This window comes from Sebastes fasciatus, chromosome 16 (assembly GCF_043250625.1).
Source record: "Sebastes fasciatus isolate fSebFas1 chromosome 16, fSebFas1.pri, whole genome shotgun sequence".
Lineage (NCBI taxonomy): Eukaryota > Metazoa > Chordata > Actinopteri > Perciformes > Sebastidae > Sebastes > Sebastes fasciatus.
This window is the reverse complement of record NC_133810.1, coordinates 21,347,295-21,364,540: the sequence shown is the minus strand read 5'-3', so window position 1 is coordinate 21,364,540 and position 17,246 is coordinate 21,347,295. Positions and strand designations below refer to the sequence as shown.

The following is a 17,246-nucleotide window of genomic DNA, read 5'->3' as shown; positions in this document are numbered from 1 at the left end:
TTCAAAATAAACTTATGTCTTCATAGGAAAAAACATCCTTAGGTTTAGGCAACAAAACTACTTAGTTAGGTTTAAGAAAAGATCGTAGGTTTTGGTTTAAATATCTCTGGAAGTGGCGGAACTTAATGGCAGAAGGAAGTTACATTACAAATAAATCAACGTTGACTTTTTGTTACGATTTTTTTTTTTACGATATTTTGTGGGGTACATACGAATTACAGTGCATTGCTTTTCATAGATGTAGCTATGAATGGTGTATGACAACAGTCTAACACAAAATATATGATTATTATAGATTAAATTACCCAACTGTATATAGTGGCTAAAATGAGCTCCCTCTTGACTAGTTACAACATTAAAAATGCTGCTTTTACTTAATGTAGGACTTTTACTTGTAATAGAGTAGTTTTACATTGTGGTATTACTACTTCTACCTAAGTAAAGAATCTAAGTACTCTTTTTGCTGCTGTACTTTACCAACTGGATGATTGCGATTGTGTTGAGGCAGTAACCAGTGGGTGTCGCACTCACTTTAAAACCATCTTCACATCAGTAATAGTAAATGCCTCTAAGGTGCAACACAGAACATTTTGCACACCGCTCTCCACCGGCAGGTTACTGTTGATGTCCCTATTGTTGGTGATGATGTCGATGGCTTCTGCGGTTTAATTTTGGTGATGTGAGATTGTGATGTTTGATACTTTGATTCTGCGTGTATTTATGGTCATTTGGTGTGCTGTTCGGGATTTCAACTGTGCTTTCTGGTAAACAATGTAAATGTAAGTGTGTGTGTGTGGCAGCAGTTAAGTCTCTCTCTCTCTCTCTCTCTCTCTCTCTCTCTCTCTCTCTCTCTCTCTCTCTCTCTCTCTCTCTCCTCCTCCATGCTGGGCAGTGACACTCCTCTGCCACCAGCACTCTAATAGGGAGGGACCAGGCCGCTCACTCAGTCCCGCTAATGCAGCTCACTGCCCCAGGCCATGGGCTAAGCTGGAGTACACCGCATCACACACACACACACACAAACACACACATATGATGGCAGACACTCACCGTATATCCAACTCTCTCTCTTATCTCCTGCTAAATCAAAACAAGGTGCAGGAGCTGGATGTTTACTTTGACTGAGTAAAGAACAGAGTTACTTCAGTGTTTAAGCCTCATGCGATTAACAGTTCAATACGAGTTAATGGGATATCCAGTTGAAGGGTAGGTGTTTGGACCATGGTGGCACACTTCTGTATAGTGCGGTGTATCGGGATGTGTGTATGTGTGTATGTGTGTGTGTGTGTGTGTGTGTGTGTGTGTGTGTGTGTGTGTGTGTGTGTGTGTGTGTGTGTGTGTGTGTGTGTGTCTCTCCCTCTCCCGGGACTCTCATTATCACTGCTGTCCCAGATGTCACCAAGCACATGAAACACACGTCATGAATAATGGAGTCCTATTTCTACATCTCTCCCCATTTCTCTCCTATCCTCCCACCCTCTTCCCCTCCATCCCTCGTTTCCTCTGATGCTTCTACTGATGCTTAATCTCCTCGGCGCTCCCTCTATCTGAGATGGTCCATTTAGCTTTATGCAGCATCGTCGGCCTGTCTGGTTAGGATGGGTTTATGGGGGGGAACATGGCGTCTCTGCAGCATTGCGTTGAGTTATATCCACGCAAACGACGCCTTTTGCATACGATCGGTTTTATGCCTGCCCTCGACTGGCCGTTCAGCCTCCCGATGGGCCGCCCCCCCACCCACCCCTCCGCATCCTCCCCTCCCCCAGTGTTTACTGTTTAAAGTCACACAGGGCAAATTGGGACAGAGCAGTCAAGTGAAGCAGAAGAGACGTGGTCCCATCGCAATGGAAACTGGACTCTGCCTTGTCTTGTCTGCTCTTTCCCATCCCTCTCTCTCTCCTCAACCTCCACCTTTGTCCGCTCTTCACCTCCGTCCCCTCAACTTTCCTCTCCACTCGGGGCGAGCCGGTGCACAACACAGCACAGTGGCAAAGGGGCAGGGCAGGGAGAACATGATTGAAAGATGAGGTAAGCAGTCAGAATTGGTTAGGAAAGAGGACAGCAGTTAGGATTAGACAGTGAAGCGTGGCTTTTTAATGAAAACATGACAGAGCCGCGGCTCCTTCTACGTCTTGCGTCTCGTCCCCCTTTCCAGAAAAAAGAACAAGCGACAGAGAAGAAGAAGCGAGAGGGGGGAAAAAAGAGAGAATCGAATGCCGAGATTCAGATATTGCTCATGCAGTGTTAGTCTTAACTGGCAGCGTGACTCGTGCTCCGTCTGAACAGTTTGGTCGTGTTAACAAAGTCTCTTTTATGGAGGAGATGCAGCGGGGTGGGCTCCCATTGCACAATTAGTTGTTACACATCAGTTGTGCCAATAAAACCTGCTTTGAATGTGAATTGAAAGGAGTTAAGAGGGCGCCATTCATAGATGTTAAGTAAGTGTGCGGCAGAATAAAAGCCAGGAAAGTGTATATATTTAATTGGCTGACACCTGCTTCTACTTGGGCTTTTAATGTACACAGCAGAGAGAGGGGAGAGAGCAAAGGGAGGGTGGAGTGGGCTCTCGCTTTGAATACAGATGCAACACCCCTTTTTTTGCATAGAGGTTTGAAAGGAGGGGAGAACACAGACATGGACTGTTATCTCCTCCACAGTTTACCCTCCATCTTTCCCTTTGCTTTTCTCCCCTACTGTCTTTTCTTCCTCTCTAAATCAAGTCATTCAGCCCAACGGTGCTGATTTTCCGCTTTAACACATTCCTCTGCTGCAAAAAACTGGACCACTGCCATTCACTGACTCCACTGTGCTAATTTTATAACATAGTTTATTATTTTTCATTCCAGCCGGGAAATAATTTTTTTGTCCTATTTTAAGCCCGGTAGGTGTTTCTGTGTGTATTTGTGCCTGGCATGTCTGCATTTGTGAGCACCACCAAGCACATTCCAGCACCGCAGAGAATATCTCCGGAATATACTGCGTTTTTTTTTTCTTTCTTCTTCTTTCTGTGACAGTCACAAGTCTTTGATCCGCTCCTCCGCCCCTCTCTCTTCTCACCTTCTTTCAAATTCTTCTCTGCAACTTGCCGTTGAGAGCCGGGGTATAAGGCAGAGATATTTTCTAACGTCAAAGTCAGAATATCGGCCACTTTTTTCTATCGCGACGTTCTGAGGATTGTTCGCTAAATTACAATAACTGACTAAACTTTGACGTCCATGTGCCGTATGTGTTCATTTGTGTTTGTGTGTATCAGAGTTTTGGGAATATTTGAAGCTCAAACCAGACAGTTACCTTTGGCAGTACACATGAGGACTCTACTAGAGCAAAATGTTTACAATCAGTACACTGCTGCGCTCATCAAATATGTAGATAAAATATTAGGGGTGGGGGAAAAAATCGATACAGCATAGTATCGTGATATTTTGCGTGGCAATATTGTGTCGTTACACAGACGTTAAGTATCGATCTTTTATTATATAAACTACCTCTTAACAGGCCGCTATTCTTTCAGAGGTTGTACCAGGCTCTGTCTTAAAGCTAGAGTGAAGATACTGAAAACTATAGAAAACAATTGATACCAACCATGAAGAAATGCTAAATAACGCTCCAAAGTTACGCTCAATTTTGGCAAGGAAAAACTGGCATGGCCGTTTTCAAATGGGTCCCTTGACCTCTGACCTCAAGATATGTGAATGAAACCTCTGAGATGAGCGGAGTGAAAATTGTATCTTATTAGATAATAAAGATGTTGACAAACTGCATAATTTACAGTTGAAAGAAGGTGTTAAATCACATCTTGTTGTTGCAATACTTAAAATCGCAATAAGATAGTATTGTGACTTAAATACTGGGATAATATCGTATCGTGGGACCTCTGGTGATTCCCACCCCTATAAAGTATGTATTTCTTTTTATCATTAAAGTTTTTTTTCACCATAGATGTTTCCTCTTCCAACGGTGTATGGTTTATTGGTGAAAATAAATTAGTTTACAGGGTTAAACTTCATCACATTAAACAAATTTTAAGCAACTGTACATGGCTGTTTTATCAACAAATCTAAATAGAGGAAAATGACACATCAACTTTTATATTTATATTCACTCTTCATATCAGCGAACCCTGAAAAATATGTCTATGCATAATAGAATATGTGATGTGCATTGTCTCTTATTAAAGCCTCAAGTGATGTGTAGATATTTCAGCTCGAATTTCAGCATCCCTCTGAAACGGACAGTGAAAATCCCTTCCCTTCTTTCTCTTGAGTCGTAAAGGTATCCGTTTGAATGAGTTTTTTTGAGTCAATTTCCTTCTAACTCTAGACCACATCTCTTTAATGGATAAACATGTTGTGCTGCGGGCATCTATCTGAGGATTTATACTGTTGTTGTTGTTGTTGTGGAGGAGTGAAGCCTCTGACCCTCCGCTGCTTTGGCACATTTTCTCCTTGTGATAGCTTCTAGTCGTCATAATGAGCAGTGAAAATACGCTAACCTTCATTTAACTGGGAGAGCCCTTCAAGGCAAGGAACCACTGCCTTTGACCGTCGACGGTGTTGAGTAAGACGGAGACTCCAGGGATCAGATTGTGGTGTTCTGCCAGAAGGAAAACAGGGATGGGAGTTCGATAAGCTCATTAGCCTTTTCCAAACTGATTAGATATGGGGTCCATACTAGGAACTCCCACAGGAACACCAGTGGTTTTCACTCAGAGCTATGAGGGCTGCACGATCATACAGTCAGTTTGTATTTTTGGTTTAGTTTTGCTATGTACACAGGAAAAGCTGTATTCTGGACAGGTTAGTGTCATGAGATAATTCCTTCTGAGAGACGAAAAAGGTTGTCTCCTGTCCTGAAATAGATTAGTCTAGATAGTGTGGAAATTTGCCCCTCTAAAGCATGTAGGTCAGATTCACATCCAAGAGCTAAATTAGTTTCCTGTTGAGGGTAGAGAAGTCCAACTTAGTTTCCGAACTGCACATATAAACAGTCCCCATGTAAGTTTTTAACTATTTCCTGTGAGTAGTTGAGTCCTGAGGGTTTAAAAGCTAAAGAAGTTCCTGTTATTCATTTTAAGGCACCAAATTGAACTAAACTGCTTTTCAAACCCGCAAACTCTAGATTCAGACTCAGGAAATGTAAAAGAAAGCGCATTATGTCGTATGTTTGTGGAAAATATTTGTGATTGGATGCAAAACCTACTTGCATCTGAAAAGCTATATTTAGCAACTTCACACTGATGCTATTCTTTCCCCATTAATGTCCCTGACTTCTACCACCGATTCACCATCATGATTTTTCGCATTCACACATCACAGAGGGTTTCACCGTTTCGTCCTCGGTGATTGCAAACTCGTCGTGCTTTAATAATTGCTGAAAGTACACGGAAATCGTACCAGGATGGCAGCGAGAAGACCCTAGCAACAGGGAGAGGATGAAGAAAGCGTGAGAGTGGGAGGGAGGGGGGAAAGATGCAGAACATCAATAAATAATGGCCCCACTGAGGAGGTGGAAATATGGGCCTCGTTATCTTTGCGCCGACGCCTTCATTTGCATGTGAGAAAATGAGGCTGCTACTTACTCGCACACACACACACACACACACACACACAGACACACACACACACACACACACACACACACACACACACACACACACACGGTGCACTCACACACAACTCTTGGACCCACACGGGCTACAGTATGTGTCCTATTTATAGACTCTATCACGCTTTTATTTTTTCCTATTCTCTCTCGCACATTTATACTTCCATTATTTTCCTTTTTCTTTTCTCCTCTTTGGAATTTGTCACAGCAGCAAGTCTGGCCTGTTGTGTGTCGGCGAGGCCGCGGGCATTTAGTTGGATTAAAAAAATAAAGTGAAAGAAACCTTTATTACACGCGAGAGGTTCGCTAAGGACATACAGTATGATTCATTCATAATGGCGCTTTTTTACGTTACATACAAACATAGCATACAGTTGCTGCCAAGCACTGCCACTGAAAAGTCACATTTTTGTTGGATTTTTGTCAATTACTTTTAAAAAAAGCAATTACTAGTATCAAAATATTTTCTAATTAAAAATGAAAAAATCAAGGGAAAATTATCAAATATCAAATTTTCTAAAATGATTAATAAAAAAATTGTTTATTTGCAAAAAATTTAGAATAATTTCTATTATTTTTTTTTTACCTTTAATAACATTGTTTTCCTGTCAAATACAAACATTGTATTCCTGATCCAGCACTTACAAGTTAACATTACAATAGTTCCCCTCTGGACCCCATCTGCATCAGGACTACACAAACCATTTTGCACAATTTCTTCCATGAATGCGTCTCATTGAGACTCTGACCAAACTCATACAAAATCCAACAATGTTGACATCCTCTAGGGCAATGCAGCTTCTTTCAAAAAGCTTCCTTCTGGGTGAAAGAACTCTTTAAAGAGCCATTTATAGTTGATGAAAAATACTTAAACCTCCAAATGGTTCCTTCAGAGCTTTTTGGAGGATCCATGAGTGCTTCCATTTTTTACCTAATGGTCCTTTTGGTTTCTAAGTTTGTGGCGTTTTGCAAAACAAAAAGCTCACATTATGGTTTTAAAGATAACTATTAAAACATGGGTCAACACAGCTCTCAGTCTATACAGTTTTTGGTGAAAGTCTGTCATAAAGAAATGTGTCATGTGAATGAAGTCGGCCTACAATGTCTGATGGCACAGTTGGTCAACAATTTCCTTTGTTGCTTAACAGGAAGAAGGCGTCCCAACTAGGGCCTTTCTCTGCAGAGATTGTTTGGTCACATGTATTTCTCCCCAACACGTTCTCATCCCAGTCGCGATATACTGACGCTTTGTGAGACCCCTCGGCATCACTTTTTGCTCGCAGTAAACACGTGTTTAATGTTGTGAATTAAACAAAAACCCTTGCTTAAGTTCAGGCAATAAAACTACTATAGTTAGGTTTAGGAAAAAACAACATGGTTGGGTTTAAACTTATTACGTTTGTACAGTGAAAATGACACTGAATGTTGTGAACACAGGACACGAACGAACGGCTTATTGTAACGTGACAGACGGGACACGACAGCGGTCTTCTGGATGAAAGCCTTGTTTGTTGGACCCGTCCACATCCCCTCCCGCCCACCCTGTATGTCTCTTTTGCTGTTTAATCTACGTCACCACAGCACTTTCCTTTAATATTCACGCGGATGGATTTACATTGTAGTTAATGGAAAGCCTGGTGCGTTTCATACCCACGCTAAAGGGTGCCTTGTGCGTCGGTATCCAACGCCGACGGCTGTGACAAAGCGTTGGTATTTGACGCCCTGGGAATGAGAACGGGCTGTTCTTCCATGTTTTTGACATATTCCTAATATGGGTGAGTTAAAATGGAGGACAAACTACAGGTTTCATATACAGTATCATGGTACGGTATCATATGAATGTGGCACAATTGGAAAACAAATTATGCAACACTAACAACTGCGGCCGTTTTCTACTCTTAGCGCCTGCATGCATGTTTGCATGTTTTGCTGCAGCTCAGCTGTGTGTGTTTGTGTGTTCATGTCTATATATATGTGTGTGTGTGTGTGTGTGTGTGTGTGAGAGTGTATAATGCACATTGGCTCAGTTTCTCGTTATCTAGTCAAGTCAGCATGAATAAAAGCTGAGGGAGCACAGTGATTTAGTAATTAATATTTTACTCTGTCTGCCACTCTGCTTAGAGACTGAGAGAGAGAGGAAAAGGGTGAGTGAGACGATGAGAGGGTTTACACAAAGAGAGTCGACTGAAGATAAACTGATATACTAAAGCTACTCACTTAAGATGGACAGATAATAAGGGAAATAATGTGATGTGTGCTGTTTAATCAGTGTTGTTTCAGAGGGAAGATTTCCGTCCCCCGCTGAAGACAGAAAGTGTGGCTTTGACAGATCCAGCTGACTCTCTCTCTCTCTCTCTCTCTCTCTCTCTCTCTCTCTCTCTCCCTCTCTCTCTCTCCCCCTGCCTATGTCAGAGTGTTGTGACAGGCGAGTCGTCGGTGTTGTGGGAGTAGCAGTCTTAAAGTGCTCATTATCCTGTAAGGCTTCATTCTGGGGGGCAAACAAAGGCTGCTGTGAAATTGCAGCCTGTGCCTCCCTCTCGGGTCATGCGGTATATTCCATGCAAACACATGCACAGTCCATAACTGCTACCTTCAGTGTTCCTGCACAACCCCTCCGCAAGACCCCGACAAACACGGAGCGTGTAGATAAAATATTGATGCTGATAAACACACGGGTGCACCTGAACGCAACCGCTCCAGCTGCTGGCCTGTGGCTTGGATGCTGAAAGAAAACAAAAGATGTTCGCAAACCTAAACTAACCTTATTGTACAGCGGCAACCATTTTGAAATATGCTGTTGCAATATGTGATATGTTGAAATGGTACAGCTTCATCAATGTGCCTCGGGTTCCCCTCTCGTCCTCCAATCAGTGGGCACAGCATGAAAACTTTGGGTTATTTACATAACTGCGGTTCTCTGAGTAGCATAAAATGCTATGAAAGCAAACAGGCAGCTCTCTTTGGCCTTCCACTTTTGTCACCATACTTGAAAGGAAGAATGTTTAGATGGTTTGGTGATGATGGTGCATACATTGTGTGTAGAGGGGCAGTAAATCTGCCTCTGCTCCGTCTATGGGTGGTGTAAAATGACCGCTGCGTGTCCTCCAGGCCTTGAAAGAGTGCCAGGTTTTGGGAAGCAACATTATCAGGCAGGTAGTGCCAACTGTTCAGGCAGCTGTTTGTTCTTTGCACAATACGGTTTTGCAATGAGCACAATGCATTTGTACCAGAGCAATCATCTCAGTGCAGGTTTTTTACTGCGTGTTTCTGTCTGTCAGCAGGTTTCCTTTGGGGGAAATTAATGTAAGTCTTTACTGGATGTGTCTTCCTCAGGTAACAGGTTCTCGCTGACCTCCTTCGGGGCTCTTTACATCTCTGACGTTCAGAAGGAGGATGCCCTCTCCACATACCGGTGCATCACCAAACACAAGTACAGCGGCGAGACGCGCCAAAGCAATGGAGCAAGGCTCTCTGTAATGGGTGAGCAGCTCGGTGTTGTCAGTTTACTCATGTTAGTCTAATATTTCTCTTTGTCTTGATAAAAATATGACCCCATCTCTGCCTTCCAGACCCCAACGAGTCCTCACCTACTATCCTGGACAGTTTCCAAGCAGGGGAGGTGCACGCAGGCCAGAGCATTGAGCTCCCATGCACAGCGGGAGGGTACCCCAGCCCCACCGTGCGCTGGCTAAAAGATGGTCGCCCGCTGCCCTCGGATGCCCGCTGGACACGGCGTTTGACAGGGCTGACCATCAGCGACTTGAGGCAGGAAGACAGCGGCAGCTACGCGTGCGAGGTCACCAACAGTTTTGGCTCAAAGGAGGTGTCTGGACTGCTTCACGTTATAGGTACAACTACACACACACACACATCACTAAACAACCTGACAGACTCCCACGCTGTCTTCTCGGTGAATCAGCCTGGCAGATGGACACATTCACAAACTCCTCTCCTTTTGGTTTGAGGCACACATATAAGTCGCACCTCAGCTGTGTCTGTAACAAACACATGTGCGAGCTGTATGATGCCCCGTCATATCAGGTCTCAAAAAGAGAGACAGGGCGGTAATTCACTGAGACTGAATCCGTAACACAGCTGCCAGCGCCGTTCACCATCAGGGAGGAGGGTGGGCGAGGAAGACGGAGATAAATACGAGGGGTCACAGAGGGGACGATCAGACATCCAGACAGTGCTGGAATGACATTATCTACAATATAATAACAAGATAATAAGAGAGGCGTAGATAAATGTACATTGTGTAAAGTATACAAAGAAACAAAGAGCGGGAGGAGGCGAGACAGAGGCAGAGAATAGAGAGGCGGTAGGCTTTGCCAGTGGGCACATCATGGCAGCACACTCTGTGACTCTGACAGGGTGAGGGGGGGTTGGGAGGCACAGCAATGCCCCCCAGCACACACCACCAGCTGCCTTATTGCTCACTGACATTTGCACACACACACACATGTACATACACACTCTCTCTCTCACACACACAAAAACACACATACAAGTGGACGGAGATGTGAAGAGATATCTCCAGCTGCTTTTTTAATGAGTGCGTCGAACTGATTGAGTCACTACCGTTGATTGTGCTCTCTCTCTTTCTCTCCTCGTCTCTATGAATGTAAACGCCTACTGTAAGTGTATGAATGCATAAGACTAATTGGTGTCACTTGACAATAAAACATACTTATAAAGGATTCAAAATGTGTTTGTAAATCAATAAATAAATAATTCAGGTTTTGAAAATGAGTAATAACTAGGGCTGTCAATTGATTGACATTTTTAATTGCGATTAATCGCATTATTGTCCATGATTAATCGCGGTTAATCGTACATTTTTTTTATCTGTTCAAAATGTACCTTAAAGGGAGATTTGTCAAGCATTTAATACTCTTATCTACATGGATGTGGGCAAATATGCTGCTTTATGCAAATGTATATATATATATTTATTATTGGAAATCAATTAACAACACAAAACAATGACAAATATTGTCCAGAAACTCTCACAGGTATTGCAATTAGCATAAAAAAATATGCTCAAATTATAACATGCCAAACTCAAGCCCAACAGGCAACAACAGCTTTCAGTGTGCTGACTTGACTATGACTTGCCCAAAACTGCATGAAATTATCATAAAGTGGGCATGTCTGTAAAGGGGAGACTCGTGGTACCCATAGAACCCATTTTCATTCACATATCTTGAGGTCAGAGGTCAAGGGACCCCTTTGAAAATGGCAATGCCAGTTTTTCCTCGACAAAATGTACCGCAAGTTTGGGGCGTTATTTAGCCTACTTCCTGACATGTTAGCATGACATGGTTGGTACTAATGATTCCTTAGGTTTTCTAGTTCTTTTCTGGTATCATATAATACCAGTATCTTCACTCTAGCTTTAAAACTGAGCCCGCTACAACCTAAAAATTGCAAGTTGCGTTAATGCGTTAAAGAAATTACTGCCGTTAAAATGAATTTGACTTTGACAGCACTAGTAATAACCTAAGGTGTAGATACAGGAAGTTAAATTAGCAGAGTATAATTCAAATATTTACTCACAAATCTGACAATACAAAATTTATTTTTATCTGATGGATGATTACTGGTTTGAGAAGCTTTTTTACCACCAATAAATAATGCCAATAACTAATACACTCTTTATAATTTTGATTTACAATACTGCACAGTCATACCATAACATTCTATAATCTTTTAATTTATGACAAAAAAACATCAAAACATTTTTTAAAAGTTGTGGATATCAAGTTTAGTTAATACCATGTGGAAAATAAAAGTCAAGCAACGGAAACACATACGTATAATAATAATTTCCTTTATATAGCAGTTTTACAAATTGCTTCTCAGTTAACCATAAACACAGAAAATGTATCTTTTGGAGTTTTTTTTTTTTTACATCTGTGTTCTAACAAACAACATGCGTTCTTCTCTCAGATCCACTACGAGTGACGTTGTCCCCTAAGAACCTGAAAACTGGCATCAGCAGCACGCTGTTCTTCACCTGCACCGTGGAGGGCTCTCCAGAATACACCATCAACTGGTACAGCAACACGGAGCCCATTGTCCCTGACCAGCACATCTCCATCCAGGGGCAACACAACGACACCTTGCAGATCACTGCAGCACAGAAGTTCCACTCCGGAGCCTACCAGTGCTTCGCCTCCCGAAAGGGCCACACTGCTCAGGACTTTTCCATTATTCTGCTAGAGGGTATGTGGACAGAGCCTGTCGGGGAACTGAACAAGTGCACATTCTGTATAAACAGGGTTGCAGCACGCATTTTATTATAGCATCGTAATAGCAGAGTGACGGGAAACCATGCTCTTTAAATTTTAAGCTTCTACTTTAACTGGTGACTTTTATTCTTCATCTGACTACTGGTGCATAAATTGTTTGCCATTGCAAATGTCATTGATATATACAGTATAATAGAGAAGGTCATGAACATATCTAAAGTGGTTGAACATGCTGCTTTGCTTTTATGGCTGAACTTCTCCACCACTCTGTCTTTATTTTTCATCTTTCTTTCTCTGTCTCCTCTCAGATGGTACTCCTCGTATCGTGTCTTCCTTCAGCGAGCGGGTGGTGAACCCCGGCGAGCCTTTCTCCCTCATGTGTGGGGCCAAAGGAGCCCCGCCCCCCTCCATCACCTGGACGCTGGATGACGAGCCCGTGGTGCGAGACTCCACCTACAAGACCAGCCAGTACACCCTGTCGGACGGCCTGACCGTGTCACACGTCAACGTCAGCAGCCCGCAAATTCGAGATGGGGGAGTGTATCGTTGCGTCGCACGCAACTCGGCCGGTAGCGCCGAGTACCAAGCGCGCATAAACGTAAGAGGTGCCTGTCTGCTTTTCAATATAAATGCACTCTACACCTGACTCTATACAAACACACAAGGGCTAGTGAGAGGCATAGATCACTTTACATTTCACACACAGTTACGATCTCTGTCTGTCTATCTATCTATCTATCTATCTATCTATCTATCTATCTATCTATCTATCTATCTATCCATCTATCCATCTATCTATCTATCTATCTATCTATCTATCTATCTATCTATCTATCTATCTATCTATATATCTGTCTATATCTATCTATCTGTTTATGGATATCTATCTATCTATCTATCTATCTATCTATCTATCTATCTATCTATCTATCTATCTATGTCTATTTGTCTATTTGTCTATCTATCTATGTATCTGTCTGTCTGTCTGTCTGTCTGTCTGTCTAGATCTATCTATCTATCTATCTATCTATCTATCTATCTATTTGTCTATCTATCTATTTATCTATCTATCTGTCTATCTATCTATCTATCTATCTATCTATCTATCTATCTATCTATCTATCTATCTATCTATCTCTATCTTTTAGAAAAAAAACAATCATTTAGATACACAAAATATTTGATTAGATTAAAATCCACAAATATCCTCAATCAGATTTTAGTAAAGGGAGCATAACTAACCTCCCTCTCCACCTGTCAACTTGCCCCAATCACTCTATCCCTCAACCTTTATCTCTTCACCTCTCGTCTCCGTGGCTGCTCCCTTACTCTGCCATGACCTCCTTCACCTCATCTGCCCCTTTCTCCGACCTCTGTCTCTCTCTCTGTCTCCTCCCTCCATCCCCTCCCTCTCTTCCCTGTGTCTCCAGGTCCACCCCGAATCAGACCCATGCGGGACATCACCGCAGTGGCGGGCAGGAACACCTACATAACGTGCCGCGTGATCGGCTACCCGTATTACTCCATCAAGTGGCTGAAGGACGGCATGCAGCTGCCCGATAATCACCGTCAAGTGGTGTTCGAGAACGGCACCCTGAGGCTGACGGACGTGCAGAAGGGCGCGGACGAGGGCACCTACTTGTGCAGCGTCCTGATCCAGCCCCAGGTGTCAATCAACCAGACCGTTCATGTCACTGTCAAAGGTGAGCGTGAAAAGGAGAATGGATTCAAAGGAGTAAAACTGCACTGGGCAATGTTTTTAGATCGAATACATCCAGATAGAGTGGCCCACCAGTGACTGATTGGGACGTACTGTGGCTTCACCCTATTTTCCCAAAAGAGGTGCTTGTTGTGAGCATTTCTTTGCACACATCACTGTATCCAAAATACAAAATGTCTCTTAACAGTGAGAAAGCAATCTGTCCAAATATAGCTGATGTTAGTTCTTTGCCTTTCTTTTCTCTTGAGGAAAAAGCAACAAAAAATAACCCCACATACAGTATGTGAAGGTTAAAGATGTTAGCAGAAGAGATTTCTGAACATCAGAGTACCTAAATACTGTCAGTTGGAGACACCAACGTTCAAAGTTGTGCAGTGCTGCTTTACAGTAATGCTTGACAGAGGTAGATGGTGTTTTAGGACTGATTTATGTTCCAGTGTGCGTCTGTATTTTGTTTAGTCTGTGAGTGGGGTAACGATGGTAGCGGGGCAGCTGCAGAGGTGTTTAAGGGTGTGTGCATGTGCCTGCGTGCGAGTGTGTCTCTGATTTAATTAGATGAATAATAATGAAGCCTAGATTAAATCCCCCAGATGTCTCAGCTGTAGTACCCCCACCCCAACCTCTATTACTATGGCAACGGAATGACTTCCTCCTGCCAATTGGACTCTAACCAGAGCAGCTATTATGGGCTGCAGGAGATGGGGGCTGAAGGGGGGGTAGAGAAGAGGGGGCCCACTGGCCAATGACCTTCTCTCTCCCTCAGCATTTCTCCAGATGGCCACACTGCCACTCTTCCACGTCTATCGCTACCTTTATTTCCACTGACTCTCTCTGCGCTCTTCCTCTCTCCCCCAGTGCCGCCGCTCATCCAGCCCTTTGATATCCCCTCTACCTCAGTGGGGAAGCTCATGTACATCGCCTGCGTGGTGTCATCTGGGGACATGCCCATACGCATCACCTGGCACAAAGACGGCCAGCTCATCGTGCCAGGCTCCGCCTCTGGCGTCGCAATCGAGACCAAAGAGTTCATGAGCTCCCTGCAAATATCCAAGGTGACACTGAAGCACAACGGAAACTACACCTGCATTGCCAGCAACGCCGCCGCCACTGTCAGCTGGGAACGACAGTTGATTGTTACTGGTGAGGGATTGAGCGAAGGGAGAATGGCGTGATGATGAATTAGGTCAGATCAGATGTGATATCTGATGTGCAGAGGGAGCTTTGAATTGTATGTGTTATTTTAGGAACTACCTTTTACTGTAAGACCTTCTTTTAATACTTCCATTTAGGTTAATCGCATAATTTTTGTTTCTCAGTGCCACCGCGTTTCGTGGTGCAGCCCAACAATCAAGACTGTATCTACGGCAAAGCTGGAGTCCTCAACTGCTCTGTGGAGGGTTACCCACCTCCAAAAGTCATGTGGAAACATGCCAAAGGTCACATCATCCCTCGCTACAACATCATAAAAACAAAATCCAGGAAAAATCAAGCACTAACATGCATTTACTTTGTGTGGTGCAGGTGTAGGAAACCCTCAGCAATACCACCCAGTCCCCCTGACCGGCCGTATCCAGATCATGTCAAACGGCTCTCTGCTCATCCGACACGTGCTTGAGGATGACCGAGGGTACTACCTCTGTCAGGCCTCCAACGGTGTGGGCTCAGACATCAGTAAGAGCATGATCCTCACTGTCAAGAGTAAGTGTCAATCATACTCTCTTTGGCTTGAACACTTTCGTAACCATATCTCCTGGATTTCACACATACTGTACACAGAGACAAGCCTTAGCTATTTTTTGGAGGGGAATCAGCTCCTCTAAGATGCACTTTAGCCCCAGGCTAGTGCAGCCTGTACTGAACCCAACAAAACCTTGTCTCCGTCCTGCGCATCACTAACTGGGGGTATCTTTGCTATTGATTGATGTGTTCCGGCTGCAGGTCTGTGTGCTCCTGAATGTTTGGTGGGGAAAAGGGCTGATGAATTAGTGATGAAAACAAAACCGCAGGAACCCCTTCAATCAATAATCTATGTCTGAGGGAAGGAGGTGGAAAAGAATCAGGAGTAGAAGGAGAAGAAGGCGGAGAGGGAGGAGGTAGAGCAAGAGGGCCAGCGAGGCTTGAAGCGTGAAATGAAAATGGAGAACGAAGTGCAGAAATAGAGATGTCTATACATCTGTAATATATCCTCGGTTTCCAATACCACATCCCTGCTCCCTCGTCTCATTACTCCATATAATACCATCCGTCACACTGACATATGTCTGCAATTCTGCTCAGTTCCCGCCATGATCACCAGCCACCCCAACACCACCATGGCGAGGAAGGGCCAGACCAAGGAGCTGAACTGCACAGCGCGGGGCGAGCAGCCCATCATCATCCGCTGGGAGAGAGGAGACACCGTCATCGATGCTGAAAGAAACCCCCGTTACTCCATAACCATCAACAAGAAGGGGGACGAAGTCATCTCCACACTTAAGGTCAGATACAGAATACAACACTCAGCAGACCCTGAACTCAGCATGATGCCCTCTAAGGCTGCGACTAACATTATTTTAATTTTCGATTAATCTGTTGATTATTTCCTCGATGAATCGATTCGTTGTTTGCTCTATAAAATGTCAGAAAATGGCGAATTTGTCGATCGTTGTTTCCCAAAGCCCTAGATGACATCCTCAAATGTCTTGTTTTGGTCACAACTCAAAGATATTTAGTTTACTGTCATAGAGTAGTAAAGAAACCAGAAAATAAGAAGCTGGAATCAGATAATTTTTACTTTTTTTTCTCCATGAAAGGGACTGTTTGTAACTTCTTAAACGTACAAATCAATCCGGGTCGGTGTCCCATGCGCGTTCGCGTGTGGCTACGCTGTTCAGACAAGACTCAACACAAACTACACGGAAGCACCAAAACCACAAAGTTATATCTAATGAAGCACGTCTTGCAAAACAGTGTTGGCCGCGGTCGGAGAACGCGGGGGAGATGGTAGCTTTGGTCTCCAGGGCCGGACTCTCTGCTGTACTCTGCTTCTCTGCCTGCCTGCTTGCCTTCATTCACACACCGCGCTCGTTCTCGCTCTTTCGCTCCACCTCACGTGCATGCGTGCACACTACACACTGCAGAAGAGTTAGTAGCTCTGAGAATATCTAGTGAATGCACAGTGGACGTTTGTGCAGAAATAAATGCTACAGCTCCTGCAGACCAACAGAGGTTTCCCGTGTCTTGTGAAGTGAAGGGGCTCCGCAGCGAGAAACGTTATCGTCTCCGACCAAAACTCCGGTGTCTCCCTTGTTCAGCACAAGCGTGAGCCCGAGCAACAGGACGCTGACTTTCGTTAACCTAACGGCCACAGGTGTAGCTGTTAACAAGCATTTCTGATTCTTACAAACAGTCCCTTTAAATAAGTACTACTACTAAATTTAAATTACTATTACAAAATTACTAAACCGATTCATCGATTATCAAAATAGTTGGCGATTAATTTAATAGTTTACAACTAATCGATTAATCGTTGCAGCTCTAATGCCCTCACACCACAACTGAGAGACGCTGTGAGGAGAATATATAGCAAGGAGAAATAAATGATTTGGTCATTTTTCCTCGTAAATTTTATTCATTTTTTTTTTCTGTAAAATAAATTCTGCCAGTGTTGGCAGGTTTTTCCAGTGTTT

The 17,246-nt window shown here is 43.6% G+C and overlaps 1 protein-coding gene across 3 annotated transcripts in view; it reads left to right on the top strand.

The window, feature by feature from the left end:
* The window catches only part of LOC141753124 (cell adhesion molecule DSCAML1-like), a 68,019-nt gene that overhangs the window by 31,291 nt on the left and 19,482 nt on the right, over positions 1-17,246 (top strand). For 2 of the 3 annotated variants that reach the window (XM_074611495.1, XM_074611494.1), the window contains exons 4-12: positions 8,938-9,084; positions 9,174-9,452; positions 11,557-11,832; positions 12,167-12,463; positions 13,289-13,561; positions 14,434-14,718; positions 14,895-15,014; positions 15,100-15,276; positions 15,856-16,055. In XM_074611495.1, the coding sequence (XP_074467596.1) occupies positions 8,938-9,084; positions 9,174-9,452; positions 11,557-11,832; positions 12,167-12,463; positions 13,289-13,561; positions 14,434-14,718; positions 14,895-15,014; positions 15,100-15,276; positions 15,856-16,055 (2,054 nt within the window). Of the gene's footprint in view, positions 1-8,937; positions 9,085-9,173; positions 9,453-11,556; positions 11,833-12,166; positions 12,464-13,288; positions 13,562-14,433; positions 14,719-14,894; positions 15,015-15,099; positions 15,277-15,855; positions 16,056-17,246 lie in introns of those variants that run through there. The other variant, XM_074611496.1, reaches the window with a different exon arrangement.